The 21,230-nt window shown below is 41.8% G+C and overlaps 1 protein-coding gene across 2 annotated transcripts; it reads left to right on the top strand.

Annotated features, from left to right (window-relative positions):
- Positions 1-109: 109 nt before the first annotated feature.
- nectin4a (nectin cell adhesion molecule 4a) lies at positions 110-20,613 on the top strand. 2 transcript variants are annotated; one of them, XM_065950460.1, is made up of 11 exons: positions 110-1,759; positions 6,301-6,492; positions 6,902-7,069; positions 8,902-9,180; positions 9,914-10,037; positions 14,835-14,989; positions 15,098-15,257; positions 15,618-15,693; positions 16,034-16,096; positions 17,441-17,617; positions 17,772-20,613. In XM_065950460.1, the coding sequence occupies exons 1-11, from the start codon at positions 1,705-1,707 to the stop codon at positions 18,159-18,161; spliced, it is 1,839 nt and encodes a 612-aa protein (XP_065806532.1). In that variant the 5' UTR covers positions 110-1,704; the 3' UTR covers positions 18,162-20,613. The 2 variants fall into 2 exon arrangements, with proteins under 2 accessions (XP_065806532.1, XP_065806531.1); XM_065950459.1 differs by having other exon boundaries at positions 17,441-17,641.
- The last annotated feature ends 617 nt before the right edge of the window (positions 20,614-21,230 follow it).

Here is a 21,230-nt window from a genome sequence, read left to right as displayed (position 1 = left end):
CGAAAAGCTGTTACACAAAAACAAAAACACAACTCGTATAAAAAAGAAGAAGAAAACACCTATGATTTAATTGTTGATTGCAAACCCTGCCTCCAAGACACGTATGATTATGTAGGGAGTGGTTAACCTCCAGTCCTCTTAGGTAAACGACATGAAATAATAATAACAATTACATGAAAGTGGTTCTGCTGCTAAACGATGGTTCACAGCACACAGTCAGATCTCACTGATAAAAAGTGTGTTTAACATTTATCCAGTGAAAGAAAGAAAAACAAGGACACAACAAACAGACCGATGAGTGATTTAAAGCTCCTGAGAGGAGTTTATTCACTGGTTATGAAACAGAATGAAGTTAATGTTGAGGTACAAAAGCAAACAAAACCATCAGCATCAAGACTGATTACTTCTATGTGCAGTTGTTATTTTTAATGCACAGAATCTCTGCTGCAGGGTAACTGTCAGATGGGATAACTAAAGGCCCATAACGGCTCGTCGATCCAAGTGAGCGATCGACGCTCTTGTTATTGCAGTGTGTCCGGCTCGACCATTTGTGCCTCTTGGGAGCTTAAAGAGGGGGTTGAGATTTCATGAGGAATAATCCATTTTATTGGTCCATTATAGTTCCTGTGAGGAACCTTTGATTAGTGGTGATTCTGGCGCCCCCTGTGGACAAAGCGCTATTTGCTGATCTTGTCATTTTTTAGAAGAACTCCCTGCATTACTTGAATTGTCATGTGAATAACTCAGTGTGACTTTTTACTGTAAAAAAAGAACAAAGGCTCTGTCACACTTACCCTGCACCTTCTTTAATAACAACATAGAAAGAATCAACCTTCTCCATAATGCTCTTGTTTGCTTTTGTATGTCATCTGTATCAACTTCAGTCTGTTTTATAACCAGCTTAAACCTCCTCACAGGAGCTTTAGATAGTTGCATTCTCATGTTTTGTATTTCAAAAACGTTTAACTCTAATTAGTGTGTGAGGAGCTCGTATTTGTGCTTGTATTATCCCCTCAAAATTAAAGGATTAATTTTTTTTTCCCCAATGGGAGGAGGCACCAAATTATTTTGGCATTAACCTGGCGTGGTTGCCTTTTATAATATACACTTCAAACTGGCTCTCCATGCGTGCTTTTCACCTGCCTCTCCTCTGAGCAGAGCAAGTCAATACGCGAAAATAACTGTCATGTTGCCTTCACCAAACCGGAAAGGTGACTTTTGACGCAACGCGTGAGCGTCTGTGGTGTGTGTGTGTGTGTGTGTGTGTGTGTGTGTGTGTGTGTGTGTGTGTGTGTGTGTGTGTGTGTGTGTGTGTGTGTGTGTGTGTGTGTGTGTGTGCGCGCGCGCGTTTGTGTGTGGGGTGTGTGTGTTTGTGTGCTAGAGAGAGAAGGCGAGAAAGAGAGGTGTAGCACAAACAGGTGTATCCAAAGCAGGTAGAGCTGCACCTTCGTTGAGCCAACAACACTGAATGGATTTCCGCTTTTAACGGACTGATTTTCCACAACCGAAACTTTAAAAAGAGACTTTATTAATAAAGATAAAGACACGATTAAGGATGACCCGGCAGCAGGAGGCGTGAATCCGCCTGATTGCTTCTTGAGCATAACCTGTCATTACGGATACTAACTACCTGGACAGATGAGCGTTATTCCAGCGCGGATATCGTCCCAATTTGCGCACATTTCAAAGTAACTGAGGAAGAGGATGAAACCGTTGTTGAACACACTCACTCTGTGTCTCTGTCTCCTCCGGATCTGTGGTAAGAAGCCTTCAGACACTTTCCAAACTCCTGTCATTTTTAAGTCTACAGTATGTCTGCCTTGTGTCTTTTTTTATGGGATGCCTTCAGGGCCAAAATGTGCCTGCAATGTGTCTATGTGTTAATGTGTTTACCAGTTTATAAAGTCCTTTTAGGAACCTTCTAATATGACTTTTTAATGAGTCTGATCATAATGACATTGCAGCCTGACCTTCTTTGTTCAAATGTTTTGTTAAACATTACAAAAAGGTTTTAAAGTAACTTTTGGTTTGTGTTGATTTTAGCGCCACCTGTGGACAAAAGCAAAACTTTTCTGATGTTTTCCCTGTACGTCAGAATAAGTACATAAGAAAAGAAAACAACCAGTTCTTTTAGGAGTCAGTAGGAGTCTTTACCTTAATGTAAAAAGCTGTTTTCAGGAGTGTGATGTTAATTATTTCACCTGACGCCTTCCCTGCAGCAGCATTCACAGGTATTAAAAATAACTATATGGAAATAGTCTATGGCTATGCTGATGGTGTTTGCTCAGTTAATTCGTAAAAATGTATTATAATTAATTTCAGTCATATTCATAGTCAGTCAGAAAACTCCTCATGGAAGAGTTAACATGCAGCTGTAGTGTTTCTGATTTTAATGGGCTGCTTACAGTATCAAATGCAGAATCAGTAAGCTGAGTTCTGCTCATTCTGGACAGGTGACCTGCAGCTTTTCTGAGGATTTGCCTTAGGGTTAGGGTATAGTGCTGTTAAAGAAAACACTCGCAGCGCTCGTCTTATATTTCAGGAAAAACAGGTTGCTGTAAATGTTGTTTTTGAATCCCCCTCCTGTTGCTGTTAGAGGACTCGTGTGGACCCTCCTAGTGTGTCAGTGTGAGTGTGTATTCCTCTGACAGCTCTATAGTATTGCACAGTTTATTTTAATGATTTTACCACCTAAATATGTGAGTGTTGTGGAAGCAAACACTACAGCTGCATAAAGACAGGCATTGATAAAGATAAAAGGCAGGAAAGCCAAAATAATATGCCAGTAATGCAGAACAGGCAGATTCCTCTGAAGGCTTAAACCTCAGGGTGACAAACACACGCTCTCTCTCTCTCACACACACACACACACACACACACACACACACACACACACACACACACACACACACACACACTCATGGAAAAACACACCTGTCTGCAGCGTACACTCATCTCTGCTGATGGTAAATGCATGAATCACATCCCAGGCACTGACGTATCTCAACAGATTCTCCCACAGCAGGTATTGACGCAACACCTGTAATGTTGCCACACATGAGACCCCCCCCAGCCCGTCTAACTAGGAGATTCTCACGCTTAGAGGTGCATGTGTGATCAACCAGATCAGATTTCAGGGGAATTCTGTCTGAAATTCTCTAGAAATTGGCTTTGGATGGATTGCTATGGATTTGGTATTTGTTTCCGTTTCAGGAGGAAATGTCGACAGCGGAATTTCTAATCTAGTAACATCACCAGGTCAAAAATACTTTGGTAACTATGGTAACTACCAAATACCTGCAAAATACACTAAATTTCCAACAACTCAACTGTACCCAGTGTTGACTTCTAATTAGCAAGGGTTAGCATGCTAACTCTTCATCCTCACCTACAAAGCCCTCCATAACCTGGCTCCCCCCCCCCCACCTGTCTGAGCTCCTCCACCGACACACTCCCACACACACTCTCAAGGTCTGCTGATGCAAACCTCCAGTCCACCCCCTGCAGGACAAACCATCGGTCCTGGGGGGGACAGGGCCTTCTCCATTGCCGCTCCCACCCTCTGGAACCCACTCCCAAAAAACATTAGAGACTCCAACACACTCACTTTGCTTCAAGCAATCCCTAAAAACTCACTTCTTCAACATCGCCTACAACGACTAACAGTCTCAACTCTCATCCTCCTTCTTTTACATTATATCTTCGTTGTTTTGTTTTTGTTGTTATCCCTTGTTGAGCGTCTTTGAGTATTTAGAAAAGTGCTGTAAAAGTCTAATTTATTATTATCATAATATACTTAGCTAAGAAAGGGACAAACATTAAACCTGCTTGACAGCTTGCTGATATAAGCATTTAGCTCAAAGCCCTGATGTGATAAGTAGGGAGAATTTGGAAAGTATTGTGACTGTGTAATTGTGCTTACTTCTTGAATTGAAGCAATTGGTGCTGAGAGCTTAACTGCAAAAAAAGTGTAATTTTCTAATTTCTAGTCAAAAATATTCTCTTGCACTTATTATCAGACAGATTCATCTGACAAGTCCAGATACACATCTTAAAGGTGCAGAAAGCAAAGACATGAGCATGCTAATATTCAAAACTGAATTGTTTATTAAAAAGGACCAGATGTGTCACCACATGGTCAGCCATGTTGTGAATTGATAGATAAGTAAATCCATGTGAAATCCATTTGCTCAAATTAATTTCCTGTGCCAGCTGTTTTTCCTCTAAATAAATTCAGAGTAAATCAATCATCAGCATCACCTGATGCCAAGAGCAACACTATAAAAAAACACAGTGTTGATGAATCACATTGTCCACGTTTTGAGATGGCAAACAATACACTTACAGCTTTATGCACAAACAGGAATGTCAAATATCTTTATTGAATTTGGCAACATGTTGGAAGAAATTGGCGTACCTGCTTGTAGATCAAAACTATGGAAGCCCAAAGAGGACATGCATACATACATTTTAATTTACTCCATTTTCAGAATCAGAATTAGAAATTGTTTATTAATTCCGAGGGGGGAAATTAATACATCTATGTTCTTTTCTCAAAATCTCCACTTATCTTGTTTACCTGAGATAACAATGCTGTTTTTTCCCCAGTCGTTTTCTTGAGAATTTAACCTTACAAGAAAACCAGTGTAGTAATCTTGAGGTAAGAAAGTCACACAGCCAACTGCTCTGGCATGTACTGTATAGGCCTACCACAGTGTTTTTAGTCGTTTTTGCAGATCCATGTGCAAAACGTTGTTGTCTGAATCCAGACCTTTTCTTGAACGACTCCATTATCGGTGGATTTTTCTCGTGTAAACAAGGTCCAAGTCAAGATCTTGAGATAACTGGAAATGACTCGTTATCATAGAACAAAACTGAGTAAAAAAAATATTGATTTATGTCCACTTAGGGCTTCCGTACAAAACAAGCTGTTCCCTCTGTTTTCTTGTAAACCATTCAATAAAGGCGGGGTCCGTGTGTGTGTGTGTGTGTGTGTGTGTGTGTGTGTGTGTGTGTGTGTGTGTGTGTGTGTGTGTGTGTGTGTGTGTGTGTGTGTGTGTGTGTGTGTGTGTGTGTGTGTGTGTGTGTGTGTGTGTGTGTGTGTGTGTGTGTGTAAAATGAGATTGCTGGAGGACACCACTGACACATTGTAGTCCGTCCACATCAAACAGATCAGCACATTTGATCTGTGAACAGACAGCCAGAAGGAGAGAATAGCTGATAGCTGAAAAACTAAATATATTTTGTGGTTTGCATTAAGACAGTGTGACACACTATACATCGCGTGTAGACTGCTTTTTTTTGTCCCGGATGTTTTTTCCTGTGGACTCGTTGAACGTCTCGAACTGTCCAGACATGAAAGTAAACCTCTGTGTGTTTCCTTTGAAAGTTTATGTCGAGCAACTAGTTAAGCGACATATCTTCATTTGTTTTCTGCTCCACTGATAGACAACCAGTTTACTCTCTCCTCCCTCTTTCCTGTCTTCACCCTGTGTGGACTCTTTAAACCCCATCTGTGCTCCTCGAGCCTTAACATTACAATACTACATATTCTGTTGTCATTTAACCTTCTTGTTCCTGACAGGACCCATGCAAGTGAAGCTAATAAATGACAGACTGTTTGTAGTCCTTGTAGGTGAATTTTGTAAATTTCAGACAGAGGCTAAAAGCTGTTTTACTGTTTATGTTAAGCCAAGTTAACTGACAGCTAGCTGCTTCCTTTTTACCCTCAGACAGGCGTCTAAAACATGGTTAGAAATGATAAAAGCAAAGCTCAGACTCACATTAAAGACAATTCAAGTTTGTTGTTTCAAAGGTGAGACTAGGACAGAGATGTTTTTGAGTTGTTTTCCATTCACTTTAGCCAGCGCTAGTAGCAATACAGGTAGCTTTAAGCTACAGTATTGGACTTAAGCAAGGTTAAGCAAGGATTGATTTGCAAGGCTAGACCACATTCTTTGGCGGCAGAGGTCTAGCTTCTTTTCTTGTTCTCGCTTTAAGCTAACAAATTGGCAAGAGCATGTTTCTTTTGCAAAAATGACAAACATTTGATCTCTTGACCTTCTCCTTTTGTAGAACTATAAGTACCGTAAATAACTTCAGGTCAAGATTGAAGGTCAAAGTTAACTAATTCCAGCAGCTTTTGAGCTGGTAATGGTTTTCAAAGGGTCACGGGTTAAATTAAACAAGTTCATATATAGACATTTGCATGATTGGTGGAATGAATGTGATTATTGAATATGTGGTGTAGTATCTCTTTCCCTTTACTCATATCTAATGGTCTTCCTCTTTTATTTCCAGTGATACAGGGGGGCTTTGTGGATCTCCCTTCAGAAGATCCCATTCGCTCCTTAGCTGAAGAAGAGACTGCCCTGCCCTGTCGATACAAGCCATCTGGTGATGATGTGGTGGTGCAGGTGACCTGGTATAAAGAGAGCGCTGATTCAAGCAAGGAGCAGATCATCACTGCACATCACACAAATGGACAGACAGGTTGGCAGCGTTTATTATCGGTTTCTTGAGGCCATTTTGTCCTTTAAGGCAAATGTTCACAACCATGTTTGTGTGTAAATGAACTGTGGTTTGTGAGAGACTCTGACAATTACCACAGAGTGTAGTCAAGGACACAACAACTCAGGCTTGTGCAGTTTATTTTTTGCTTTTTTGTGGTGTCTTACACCCACAGTGAGTGTGAGACATGCTGGATAGGACGGTGAGATAATTTCCCAGAATGCTAGACTTTTCTAGCGAGAGTGCAGGCATGTGCATGTCACTGAAAGTGACTAAACACACCCTGAGGTTTATCTTGAACTAGCTACCCTTTATATTTTTCTCACATGGTCCTCTAACTCTCTCATTTTCTGTCTCTGTCTCTCAACCTCTTCGTTTTGCCTCTGTGTAGCGTTTGGGTCGTGGTCTCGACATGTGCGCTTCAAAAGCAGCGACCCCACCGTGGACTCGTCTCTGGTCATCATGCACACAGAGGTCTCTCATGAGGGGAAATACATCTGCCACATCAGCACCTTCCCATCGGGCAACTTTGACACGGAGTTGAACCTCATCGTGTGGAGTGAGTCCCTCAGTCGAAGTTCTGCTGTACACTATTAAAAATGAATAGCTAAAACGAGTGTTTTAATGCAGCAACGGGAGCACATCGTCTACAAGGATCTAAAGTGATAGTAAATGCAGAGAGGATGGATATGACTGTCAACAGGCTTTTTGTTTATCAAGGATACTAAATGACTAATATTGAGGTTACATAGAATAATAACCATACTTTTTTCACCTTATCTGTCTGTAATTCTTCTACATGGTAAATTAACCATTTTTGACAGTCCTTATAAGGTCATGACAGCTGGAACAGGAAACCGTGGTTTATATTATCAAGGCATTCATGATAGTAAACCCCTTATACTGTAGCACCTAATGCCTACCTAACAAGACTTTCAAAAACATAAAAAGACTTGAGCCGTTTTCACATATGCGCCGTGTAAAAATTGAGGAGATTCCAAGGAAACACAAACCCAGTGACTCCTGAAATTATTTTTTACAGGAACATACATGTAGTGCTTTCACATTTGCACAAAACTCTTTCTCCTGAGTTTCTATTGCATGCACCCCTAGTATTTTTTTTCCCATGAAGTCGGATTGAGCTGATGTGAGATTATATCAGGAGAATTCACCTCGAGCGAGAGGGATAGAGGTGTGGTGTTTTTTCTCTGCGATTGGTGCATGACCACAGGTTGTGTGCACGCGACCCTGAACGTAATTCAACAGCATGTTTTCTGTTCACTACGTTTTTGTTGATATTCTAATTCTGTGGAACTACAGATAGCTGACAATAACAGATGATAAGAAGGCAAATATTGTCAGTATAGCATCATATAGCAGACACTGTCGCTTCGTTTGCCACTTCTCAGTGTTTTCTTTTTACGTCATGCCTTGCCTCAGGAGACCCCCCCCCCCCCTTCCTGTCCTGTCTCCTGCTGTGAGGTGCATGTGTAATCAGGAGGAGGAGGATTTCAGGGGCAGTCCACCTGAAATTCTCACAAATCTTTCGGAAGTGCAAGTGGAAAAACGGCTTTCTTTTTGCTGCTTCCTTCTGGAGTGAGTTCACCGATGGTTCACTTTATACAATCTTCACTTTATTGAACTTCAGAACTTGCATTGGCCAAGACTAAATAAAGTACTGAAACTTGTATTGAACAGGTTTTACTTTAAAAGAATGTCAAAAAAAGAGAAAGACTGACTTAAGACGAGTAAGACTGAAAGATGACAGCAGCTGAGGTTTAGCTGTCCTAGAACAAAAAGTGAAACTCAGAGAGGATAAGAGGTTCAAATGTTTTATTGCAGGCTCTGATTATAAGCAGGAAAAAACAGTCTCTGTATTGCTGTTGAGGGAAAAAGGATAATCCGAGTAGTGGGTGTAAGGAATGGTGGTGATTCTGGTGTCGTTCAGAAGAGCGAGTTACTGGGAAAAAATACAAAAACAACATGCAGTTAGAATCTAACGACAATACGCAAAAGCACAACGGCAATCTAATGATGACTCTTAAAGGGTCGGTGTACCAACGAGAGGCAAAGACAATCTGGCAGCTTGTTGGAAGATGAGGAGGAGGTTAAGAGCTGCTGCAAATGGGCCAAACGATCTGGAGCTGTGAGTGAAGGCCCCAGCAACCACACCTCTGAAAACCAAACAACCAGGAAGAACAGAACCACAAACAACATAGAAGCCCAAACCATGACAAAAAAAAATAGAGTCCAAACCATGACAGGGTTGATGTTAAAGCAATGTGTCTGTTTTTATTTTTATGCAATCCAGAATCTGGGTATTGAGTAAGTTGAAAAGACTGTTCTTTTTAATATTCTGTAAACTTTATTTGTTTGTCTTCCCTTCTCCAGCCGTTCCCATCTCCTCCCTGGACCCTGTGATTCTGGTGGAGGGACAGTCGTACCGACAGGCTGCTTCATGCCGCTCTGTAGCCGTCCCGCCCCCCCACATCTCCTGGGACACAGACCTGAACGGCCAGTCCACCAATCGCACCTCGGACAAAGGATCCGTCTCCTCGATCTACTCCCTACACCCCCTCAGGAACATGAACGGCAAGAAGCTGGACTGTCTGGTGTGGCATCCCACTCTGCCGGGTCCCCGCAGGATAAAAAACACCCTGGTGGTTCACTGTGAGTATGCATCAGGATTACATCACATTTTTTGGTTTAGAGGTCAGCTTGTACTTCATTCAACTTCACTTAGAACCACCGTCCTCATTTGATGGCACTTAATATTCACATATTAAGTGTCTTGACCCAAGGACACATCGGACATGTGGCTGCAGGAGCTGGGGATCAAACCCGACCGACTCTACCAACACATCCACCCGATCATCACTTCACTTAGAAAGAAACTTTAAATGGTGCTGGATGACCTGCTGGTTATGTTGTGCGCCCTATGTACGGAGGCTGCAGTCCTCATCTTAGTGGCCTTGGGTTCGGCTCCAGCCTCCGCCCTCCCTCACGCTCTCCTCCCAACATTTCCTGTCTCTCTTCAGCTGTCTAATCTAAAAAAGGCAAAAAGTACTAGATACTAAAAACTTTATAAGCACTCTATCTTTTTACACAAATCCTTCCTGCTGTGGCTGATTACTCATTTTGAATTGTTGTACCTGAGTTTCTTTACCATGTAACATTTTCTATGATTATTGTCAGGTGAAAGGCTGTGAACTTCATTGACGTTTTTTCTAGCTTCTTCTTTAATGTTGCATCTGTAGTTTTCCTTCATAACTGCTTTTAAGCTAAAAACCTGAAAATTCAGCGTTTCTTGTTCCTGCTCTCACATTAATAGTTTAACTCCAACTCATCCGCCTCATATGAACACAGCTGGTTAATAATTGTTTCTCTTTCATGTTCCTTCCAGTCCCTCCACATGCAGAGGTGTCTGGCTACAATGAAGAAGGAGACTGGTCTGTGGGAATGCAGAACGCTGCCCTGGGGTGTGTGACTGGAGGAAACCCCAAACCACACAGTTTCACCTGGATCAGGTAAAGCAGACCCCGCCTCCCTCCCTCCCTCCCTCTCTCTCTCTCTGTCTGTCTGGTACTCCTGTGACTAACTGTCTGATGCGTCTGGACCATGTTACTTTGCTCGTGAATTTCAGAGTAATTAACACAATTATTTTTCTATGATTTCACCAGATAAGAATGCTTCAGTGAGGTTACACTCAGGTCAAAGTAACACTTTATTATCACTCTCGCACTGATGCTAAAAACATGAGTTTAAAATGAAAATGACTCGGGTGTTTTTCATTATTTTTCTACCTGTGATCTATTCTTATATAATTCTGTTGGTTAGACTTCAAAGCAACATCTGCATGCGCTGCATCCGTTTAAGTAAACTTACTCTTACTCTGTACCTTTAAGAAAAAGCTAAAGACCCAGCTCTTTCATGAATACCTACTAACTTAATGATGATGGTAATGACGATGGTTTTTGTTTGATAACGATGACTTATAAGATGGTTTCTATACTGATTAGAGCTCTCAAGAACTGCCCTCAATGTTGTGCTTTGCCTCTGGTCACTTCCTGTCATATTGTGTCTTTTTCAAATTCCTTGCACCAAAGAATCTCAAGAATTTAACATTTTAAATTAAGCCACCAGACTTTGAATCCCGAGTTGAATGAGGTCTAACCTACTCATCATATCCTCTTGCGGCACTGTATTTAAATTGTGTTTAGGTTGAAAGAGAGTTGGGAAACTTGACCTACTTTATTGTAAACTCCCACAATGAATACATTAAATTGTGTCTCTAACATCTCAGTCATGTGCATGCTAATAAACAGCATGCACTTCAATCCCTCTGCCAATCTCATCAGTTATACTGTCTCCCTGATTTGTTAGACAGGAAACATATTTATATACAAAAGACAAAATGAATGTAACTGGAGAACATCTCAGTTGTAACTTTTGAGATTTTAAATCAGAGCAGTTAAGGCTTAAGTTAACCTGTAGACCACTGACTAATAGTTGGCCTTTATAATCATCAAAGAATGAACTTGTGCTGCTTTGATAAGAAAAAAAGGTTGCTTTCAGTTTTTGCCATGAAAAGATTGACACCACTCTCATGTGTCTGTTAAATATGAAGCTGTAGAGCTGGCAGCTAGGGCTCCACTTGGCCTCCCGTAGTTCACATCCTCCCCTCCCCCCCCCCCCCCCCCCCTTCTTTCACTTCCGACACAGTCACTGGGTGGCCCCAGGTATGTGTAATGGCATTTCTGCATCTCTGCCACCCAACCACAAGTATTCTGCTGAAGTCGCTCTGCCAAATATGTTCTTGTTCTGTTCCTTGAAACGGCAAAGTGTCACTTTTAAAGACAAGTTTACAGCTTGCACTTTAACCCCAGAAGAGAAATTCAGGTTTCTTTTTTTCATCCTTTTGTTACATGTTATTGATACAATGAAAGCAACACTTATTTTTAGTCATTCCATTGTTTAAAATTTATTTTTTACGGATTAAAATCATAAATTAAGTTTGTTTTCCAAAAATCAAAATGTTACTTTTAGGCTGTAATGCCCAGCCCTTCAGGCAGCCATTTAATTGAACTTTGCATAAAGACAGACTAGAGACATTTCAGTGAGACACTTAACTTAACTTCTTTTCAGAAAAAAACAAATGTCACAGGGGTCGAATATGTTTTAAACATTTCTTGTTAAGTAGAAAAACTGGCCTCATACGAGTGGATGTCACTTGATCACTGATAAACTTGTTATTGAACTTTCTCTCATGCAGCGTAGACGGTGCTCCACCCTTCTTACATGTCTTAACTAAACATGTCCTGACATTGTCACATCCTCATTCTGCTGCCTCAGTCTTCTCTTGACAATGTTTTTGTGTGTCATTTTTAAAATGTGGCACATCGCTGCCCTGCTCTGATCCCCGGATGGAGGGGTTTGACTCAGCTCTTTCTTCTGCTTCTTGAGTCACCTGCTGTTGTCTCTGTATCTCGCTTTTGGTGCGTTACCGTACTCTTCAGGGTGTGGTATGAGAAGCGACAGTTAGGCCCAGAGGGAGAAATACCTCACACATTAAACGTTTCATTTAAATGTAAAGAAATGGAAGTTAGAAGTCTGGTGAAGTTTAATCTGATTTTTGCCAAATGAGAATGTACTTATTACACACTGTTAGTCACAGGAACACACCTTAGGAAATCAGTATTTGTGAGTAAGGCCCACCACACACACACACACACACACACACACACACACACACACACACACACACACACACACACACACACACACACACACACACACACACACACACACGAGTCAGCACTCCAAATCTCCAGTTACAATCAACCTCTTCTTACTCACGCACGCTTTTCACACCAACACACACACACACACACACACACACACACATCTGTAGCAGCAGCAGCAGCGGGCGAACCTGTTGGCTGTGTCAATAAAAGGCGGCAGGTGAAGTAAGAGCTGGTGTCACAGTGTCGTGTTGCAGCTTGTGCGCCGAGCAGGCAGAGGAGACAGTTTCACACGAAGGAGGAGGGAGGAAGAGGGGGATGAGGAGAGGAGAGGAGAGGAGAAAGGGATGAGTCGCTCCGATAAGGGGGGGGGGGGGGGGGTGAAGAGGTGGGGGCAGGGGTGAGACACGGGGCAACAAGAGGAGGAGAAAGAGGAAGCTAAATGTGTGGATTAGTGCGAGGTGTTATCAGCGGTGTGACTACTGCTTATGTAAAAACACACACAGTTCCTCTTTTCTGCTAGTGGTGAAAAAAGTGCACTGTGTGTAAGCTATGGCGGTCAGTCAGTGTCACCTATGTGTAACAGTGCAACTTTGAACTCTATATATAGTAGTATATATATACAGTATATAATAGTATAATAATGTCAACGCACCAGGTATTTCTAATATGCTTGTGTTGACAACAACAGGCAGCGAGCATCAGATCTGTTGAGACTGATTAAATGAAAATGCAGTCAAAACAACAACACTGGGGCAACACCCCGGACTGTTGCTCATCCAAAACAATGACTTCTTATTTTCACTGAGTCACACACACCAAACATGTTATTGGAATATCTCTTTTATTTTGAGTGAACATAAATGCATAATTCTGCATTACTGTCCTCTAGGGATGTTAATGAAATGCTTTCAGATCTTTTCTGAACATTTTATGGTGATGGTGGTTTTTATGTGTACAGTTTGGTCTGACATGAAAAGCAGGAAGTGGCCGCAGTCACAGGCAACGTGCCTGAACAAAGAAACTGCACCTCCTACAGAAACTTGAAAAACTTTGTGTGTGACAATAACTTTTATGAGATTATTATTTTTTTTTTAAGATTTTTTTTTGGGCTTTTCGTGCCTTTTTAATTCAGAGAGAGGACAGTGGATAGAGTCGGAAACCAGGGAGAGAGAGCGGGGAACGACATGCGGAAGGGGGCCACGGGTGGAAGTGAACCCTGCTGCTTGAGATGAGAGTCTCAATACATGAGACGCACACCCTAACCATTGCGCCACCAGCGCGCCCCATACAAGATGTTTTTTATACACTGTTTACCCAGATCCATGCGTCAGTCTCTAAATAAAACACACACACCACTAAAGCCAATCAGAATGGAGCAGCAGCTATGAGTGACACTGATGTGTCAAGTTGCTCTACCACTGAAACCAATTACTCACTTCCTCTTCTAAAGAAAAAGAAAAAGACCACAACAGGTTGGTTGTTCAACATGACAATGGTTCTGCTCAAGGTTTTTTTTTTTTTTTCTCAGCTTGGATGTTTCTTTTGGATAATTTCCTGTAAGAGGAATTCAAGAAATGTTGCAAGAAGGGGTCCCTGCCAGAGACAAAAACTATATGGGGTAGCACAGCAAAGTACAACTATCTCAGAATGACACCTCTTTAATGAACATGAATAAATAAAGTGAAAAAATGTGAAAGTGTCACAGTGAGACGGACAGATCATTTCTATTCTACTATTGTTAATTCTGTCTCTATTGTTTGATGCGGTGGCTTTGCAAAAAATCATGTCCAGATTGCATGAATTAAATTGTAACTAATTAAAAAAGCATTGCATCATTTTCTAAAGATAAGAGGTGGGAAGAAAATTGATATATGTAAAAATCGATTTTAGGGGCGCGCTGGTGGCGCAATGGTTAGGGCGTGCGTCCCATGTATTGAGACTCTTCATCTCGAGCGGTAGACCCGGGTTCACTTCCACCCATGGCCCCTTTCCGTATGTCATTCCCCACTCTCTCTCCCTGGTTTCCGACTCTATCCACTGTCCTCTTGCTGCATTAAAGGCACGAAAAGCCCAAAATAAATGTTAAAAAAAAAAATTGATTTTAAATCGAGTCATAACTTCCAAAAATATATTTTTTTGGTGGCTAATCAGTCACTACTTGCTAAGTTGCTAAGGCTAGCTCTTTAAAGGAGCAGCCAAGAAATTCAGCCAGTCTCACAGATGACTGGAGTAGATCCTGAAGTATGTACTAAATCATAAATAGACTTTATGAATCCATGGATCAATGAATCCAGAATTATTTTGAATGGAATCCTGACCCCAAGAATCGAAATCAAATCGTGAGACACCCAAAGATTTCCAGCCTTAATAAAGATTATAAGATGTTGCACCTTTTCTCATTTGCAAAAAGAGCGCCTTGCTTCACAAATAGAGACATCGTGTATATACACCACACCACCCTGTCATCTTTTAGCATCCCTTTAAAGTTTCTTCAAATGTTTCACATAAAACTAAACATGTAGTAGATCTTTAACCAAAAAAAAAAGATGGAACATGACTTTGTTTCTTTTTTGTGTGCAGAATCGGTGGAGAGTTACCAGAAGGTGTGATCCCCCACCCGAATGGAACATTAGTCTTTGGCCGACCCCTGAGCTCCTCAGACGGAGGCACCTATCAGTGTGTGGCAAAGAACAAAGTGGGCGTCGGGAAGGCGGAGGTGGAAATTGATGTGATAGGTATGTGACAGCACCGTCATCCACATCACAAACTAAACTCTGTCATAGTAATAACAACTACATTCATCTAATCCTGCCAATTTGCCCACTGACGCTCTCGCTCTGCAGAGACTCTCAAGCAGGGGACATCACCCGAAGACATGGTGATGATGATCGTAGGGGGCGTGGCCGGCGGGCTGCTGATCCTGATGCTTATCGTCGTCATCACCGTGACCTGCCACCACAAACGCAAGAACAAGAAACTGAAGCAGGAGCTGACTGAGAGGAAGTAAGCCCAGATAAACATGACGTGTAATTTAGATGAGATAAGATGAAATTTTAATGATCTCCGCAGGCGGGGAAGCCAAAGAGAATAACTAAGAATGAAGCAAATCGGCGCTATTTAGAAGATTACAAGTGACAGTTACAAGTGTAGAGTGTGTAAAATAGAATTAGGGCAGGGAAGTGTAAAATTCAGTTACAACACGATCGTGTTTTTTTAAGATGCGCAAGTAGAGAATCAAAACAAGAATGAATAGGACCTAAAAAAATTAAAGGAACGCAGTGTGAACGTCAGGAGGATCTCTGTCTTTTTCTTCCATCATTTACATATTTCCTTCTTCCTCTCTCTGTCTCTCGTTTCTCACAGGGAGGAAATAAGCACTCTCTCCAGGCAGGCCTCTTTCAGGAGGATGAACTCCGTCAGCACAGATGTCAGAGGAACCGTAAGATCACTAAATTATTATTTTCACACTCACCTGCTTGCACCACCATATTATGTTTTTTTTTCCTCTCATGTCTGCACAGCGCGAACCCAGGGTGCCAGACTTTGACGCCCTTTATCAGAGTCATGCTGGTCCCATATGTTTTGCACCATCACATTATTTCTTATTTATACATTAAACTGTGATGAATCATAATACTGTGCTCTATAAATGTCAGTTTGCTGTAATGGGAAATAGCTAAGTGGGTTTCAAAATAAGATGAAAAGGCTTGGTGAAGTTTGAGGATGTCCTTATTTCTAGTCCCACTTCTAATCTACCCCCCTGTTTGATTCCATTGCAGACAGAAGAAAACATCCCACTGAGGGTTGAGGGAACCACGAGGACCAGCCTGTCATCCCTTGGGGTCAGTCTACATATCTCTCTATCTCTGCATGCAAAGCCAGGGCTGGTGACTGAGGCGTTACCGTCCAGATGTCAGATGGCTAAGTTCTGAGATTCAACATTTCATATCTGAATGTACTGCATCTCAGATATTAACCTTTGGACTACTTCTGTGTTCTTTGATCTTGTTTAATCTCTTATTTCTTAAACTGTAATGTATGTTTTTCTTCATCTTTTTAAAGTTGCTCATTCTTTTCTCCTTAATTGTGCTTAAAGGAACAGTTTGACTTTCAGGGAAAGGCACTGACTTGCTTATTTTTACTGGAAGGTTGATGAGAAGATTGATACCACACTTACTGTCTCCTAATAAGAAGCATAACAAGAGCTTGTAAAATAAAATTAGATTATTTTAGCATAAAGACCACAAATGGGGGAAACGATTAGAATGGTTCTATAAACTAGTAACCGTAGGCTATTCACCTACGCAAAAAGCACACACGTCTTGCTGACGTCGGCCTCAGAATGGCACATTGGCCCCCTATTTATAATGTCTGACAAGCATCGGCTGTATAGACACATTGTCCAAGATTACCAAACGTCAGAAAATCTCAAACGCTCAAGAGTAGAAGCAACATTCTTAACTTGGTGTGTATTTATGAAACACTCATATTTACTGTCTTTACGTTGAATGAGAAGAGTGATACTGCTCTCATATCTGTCCGTTCAATATGAAGCTACAGCTCAGCATGAAGACTGTAAACCTTGAAGGTTTGCTGTGACCTTAATACAACTTTAAAAACCTCTCAAGACACTTTCTTCATAGACCTGTGTCTTTTTATTTAATCAGCACAAAGAAATCTGTGAAAATCAACAAATTCTGGTTTTGGATAAGGTCTCATTGTCATGAAAAGTTTCAGTCATGGCGTCCAGCTGAGTGATAGCCCAGTGACAACCAAGTCTTGGTACCCCAGAGCTCCATGTGATAAATCCCCCCCCCCCCCCTCCCAGCAAACAGACATGAGAGTTTTGTTTATTCAATTCTGTCAAAGAGCAGAGAGAAAATTGGAAAATGTAGTTTGTACAAGAGGTGTTAAGGTAAACAGAAAGAGTAAACACCCAGCTCAGAAAAGCTGTGTAGAAGCTAACCACTCCTGCTGTCAGAAGCATTATTTCAAAGTACACAGTTTAAAATATATATTTTCAAAAGTCATTTATTTGCAATAAAGTAAATGACATTGATCATGACTCGGCTTACTTGATATAAAAAGTGTTGCTGCTGTATCACTTCAGGGTGAAAAACCACATTGCTATCAGTGCACCTGATCTGTGTGTGAATACTGATCAGTGTCTTTTCCTGCACTGACAGGAGCAAGCTTACTGCCGTGACAGCCGATCCACAATCTCTGGTGGGCGTGGAGGAGGAGGAGGAGGAGGGGGAGCGTTCGACTACCTGGGCCGACCAGTCCTGCACAACAACTCTCGGCGGGGGAGGGAGCGTCTTCTGGATAGAGACGAGGAGAACCGACTCCGAGTGGAAACATATGTGAGAAACAGCTCTATATCTTTGGTAAGAGTGTCTTAGTGCGTTTGTGTATCCGGGCAAGTCAAAGCCTGACTTATTAACCTCTGCATACTTTCTTGATGATGATGATGATGATGCTGTTAACAAGTGTGTCTGCTCCGCGTCTTTACATCAGGAAACCCGTTTCCACCCTCCTCTCACGCCGTCACCCTACCCGGTTGTACAGTCCACCGAGATCGTCAGGCAGCTAAACGGCAGCGTCATCATCCCACTCGAAGGGGGTTCAAGACCGGGAAGTGTCACCAGGATGAACCCACAACCCCCTCCGAGCTGCACCTACCCGCCTGTGACAGACGATGAGGATGAAGTGGATGAAGGTCTGGGTGGTCCCGCCAGTCAGGAGCATCCTGAAGATCAAGACAGCGAGACAAACAGCTCCCAGGTGTCGGACGCTCACAGTACTCGCTATCTGCAGACTAACGGCATGATCAGACCCAAATCTCGACTGAGCCCGAATGGGGTGAACCCCCATGCCTCCCTGATCCACAAGGCCCAGATAGTTTAGCATGACATTGAAAACTACATGAGTGGCCGGATCTCTGGCTTGGAGGTGGTTTAATGGGGGATTCACTGGAAAAAGGTGGTCAGAACCCGTGTTCTACATATCACCACTTGACTCCAATGATGCATCTTCTTTATTGTGTGGGAACATGGTGCAATAGAACCAAGTCTTCAAAGGAGAAAATGTACTCCAAAGCATCTCCAGGACTCTTCCGTACATCTGCCTACTGTTGATGAGGTGTGGTGTTAATCTACCTGCACTACAGACGTTTAAAAAAAAAAAGACACTGTTGCAATATTTTCAGTGCAGTTACATTACGACATTTAATTTCCTCCTCAGCAACACAGACCTTGTTGCTCTTGTACGCTCTACCTAACAGGTGTCTGCAGTTCACATTCCTCTCGTGGGGGATGTCGAAAGCACTCAATGACAGCAAATCAGGAAATGCATGTATAATACTTGAGGATGTTAGTACATCAGAAGAGTGCATTGCGACACCTCGATACAGAGGGTGGATTTCTTTTTTTCCTCTGGTGTTGTTTTCAATTTACCAGTAACTGTGCCGGTGTTAACTTCTTGTACTTGCACAACGCAGTTTGGGATCTGATCCAAAGCAATGGGCTGGTTCCTCACTAGCCACACCTGGAACATGCATACCTCTCTGTATTGTCTTACTGTCCTCATGCCTTTGCCTAAAGCACTGAGACAGTTGGGATTAGATAAAGACATCACACCGCCAGAACGTGACTAAGGAGTCCTTTAAATGTAGTCATTCTGAGATTTGTAAATCTGTACAAAGGTGTAAATAATTCCCTTTAAAAACATTCAAAATATTTGTATAATACATCAATCTAATTATCAGTTATACACTCGACTGACATGCCACAAATTCAGTCGATTGTCCAGTTCCTTTATGGCCTCCATCTTCACAAAGATAACGTTACTAACTTAATTCTCAAATATACACATATTGTAGAAATATAGCCAAGATATATATTGCTGCTTTTTTTTAACCAAAAGAGTTGATTCACTGTAAATAAATCTTTAACATGACACACAAAGTCAAACAGAGTGCATTGTGAACCTTTACACATGCACACAAAAGCTGCCAAATATTTGTACAATACATTTACATTTTCAATGTTTTAATTTTATTGGATAATGTGTCATTGTGTCGCTTGACATGGCTACTTCATCAAAAGACTCTTACACCAGGACAGGTCAGTGGATAGGGTAAAACACCTGGGAGAGAGAGAGTAAGAAAGAGGGGAGCCAAAGGTTGGACCAGGAACCGGGCCGCCAGCACATGGGCGCCACCCAACAACAGCTAGGCCATCCATCCAATGAGACATTGGACTCTTACATCGGAGACCATGAGACAAAAAAGCAACCACTGCCATGGACACACTATCTGTGATTTGTCAAGTTTCTCCTGCCAGCTGTATTATAGAGTTTTAAAAAAAAAACGGGGAAAGAGAGAGGGGAATAACATGCTGTTGCATATTTTTTTAAATATTTGGGCAAAACCAAGTTTGTTTTTATCTGTGGAACACTGATTTTACAACTTTGTTTATACTTTACATGTGCTGGGTAGAGTAGGAAACCGGGGAGAGTAAGAGAGAGAGGAGAGCGACATGATGGAAAGGAGCCAATGGTCGGACCAGAACTTTGGCTGTCCGTACATGGGCATGACCCAACCACTAGGCCATCCAGTGCCCCATTGGACTCTGACACCAGAGACCATGAGACAAAAAAGCAACCACTGCCCTGGACACACCACATATCTGCCATTTCTCAAGTTTCTCCTGCCAGCTGTATTTTTATGAATTCCCAAGAGCAGTAAATGACTTTCCAAGAGGAATGTGACATCAGCTGTTACATTTTTTTTTTTATATATTTGGGAAAACAAGTTTGTTTGTTTGTTTTTCTTTGTGAACCACTGATTTTATGTCGTTGTTCATACTTAATGTGTGCTGAGTATTGGTGGGCTGTGTTACAACCCTGAATTGGGAATCAATGTGCCAAAGGGAAAATATAAAATATTTTGCTGGTTTGGCAAATATGAAGTATTATTTAGTTTTTTGAGTTACCTTCTGTAATTTCTATTTTCCAATGTAAATGTAAAAAAAGACATCAGCGTTACAACTGTTGATTTAAAACTCTGCTTTTGGCTGAGGATAGCTTTGGCAGTGTCAAACAGGTGAGCTCAGCAGTTGATGGGTGTGATGTGTGGATGTAGTTTGTATTTGTTGTGGACTGTGCCCCCTGATGTATACTGCTGGATAGTGCAGGGACCTGAATGAGCCTTCAAACTGCCAAACTATGACAGACTCTGCAATCCACTGTGACTATGCTCTTCCTCCTTTACGCGTCTGGATTTTTTTTAACTTTGAGGGCTATGTGGGCTGTCACCTTGTGTTGATTGGTTGAAATAAATGTGCATGTTTTTCCTTAATGTATGCTGTTCAACACGTTGTCGAAGCTAACATGAGCTTTAGTGGATAAAATTGGATAGTTTAACCTGAAACCTTTTCTGGTTTGTTGGAACACTTTTAAGGCGTTACAAATGTGAACTGTCCTGGGAAGGTTCAGAAAAAACTACAAAGGGAAAATTGAACTATGGGCTCAAAGACCAGTTTCTATCTGTTTAACCTGCTGTATTATTCAGTAACAGCTACACCTTTATGGAGTGTTCAAGAGCCATAGCTTTAGAAAATTTAGGCACAAGATATCATAGAGCACTGATTCCCAAAGTGGGCCCCATGGCCTCTGGGGTGGGGTGGGGGAGGCTGAGGTTTATGGCAGGCTAAATAAAAAAAAATGCACACTGTTTTGCACTGCCAGCAAAGCATGGCAACGTGTGTGAGAGGACTTCCAGGGAAAAGAAAGCTGACAATGATTCAACACCCGACGCCACAACTACTAAAACAAAGACGAGAAAACATGACAGGTCTCGCCCTCGGCTTCCCCTGTATAATGGTGGGTGGCCCTAATGAAGAGAGCCAAAATCCTTCCTTTCGCCACATCCTTACTGAGTGAGTTTTTTCTGCAGTTGCCTCAATCAACACAAAG

The sequence above is a fragment of the Labrus bergylta genome, chromosome 22 (assembly GCF_963930695.1).
Source record: "Labrus bergylta chromosome 22, fLabBer1.1, whole genome shotgun sequence".
In the NCBI taxonomy this organism is placed as follows: domain Eukaryota; kingdom Metazoa; phylum Chordata; class Actinopteri; order Labriformes; family Labridae; genus Labrus; species Labrus bergylta.
Note: the sequence above shows the minus strand (reverse complement) of the source record. Positions and strands in the feature narration are given on the sequence as shown.

Excerpts from the sequence above, each read along its gene's own strand:
- nectin4a (XM_065950459.1), top strand. The coding sequence starts at position 1,705 with ATGAAACCGTTGTTGAACACACTCACTCTGTGTCTCTGTCTCCTCCGG. Across the intron at positions 7,070-8,901 it reads GTTGAACCTCATCGTGTGGA|CCGTTCCCATCTCCTCCCTG; the intron begins GTGAGTCCCTCA and ends TCCCTTCTCCAG. Across the intron at positions 9,181-9,913 it reads AAACACCCTGGTGGTTCACT|TCCCTCCACATGCAGAGGTG; the intron begins GTGAGTATGCAT and ends TGTTCCTTCCAG.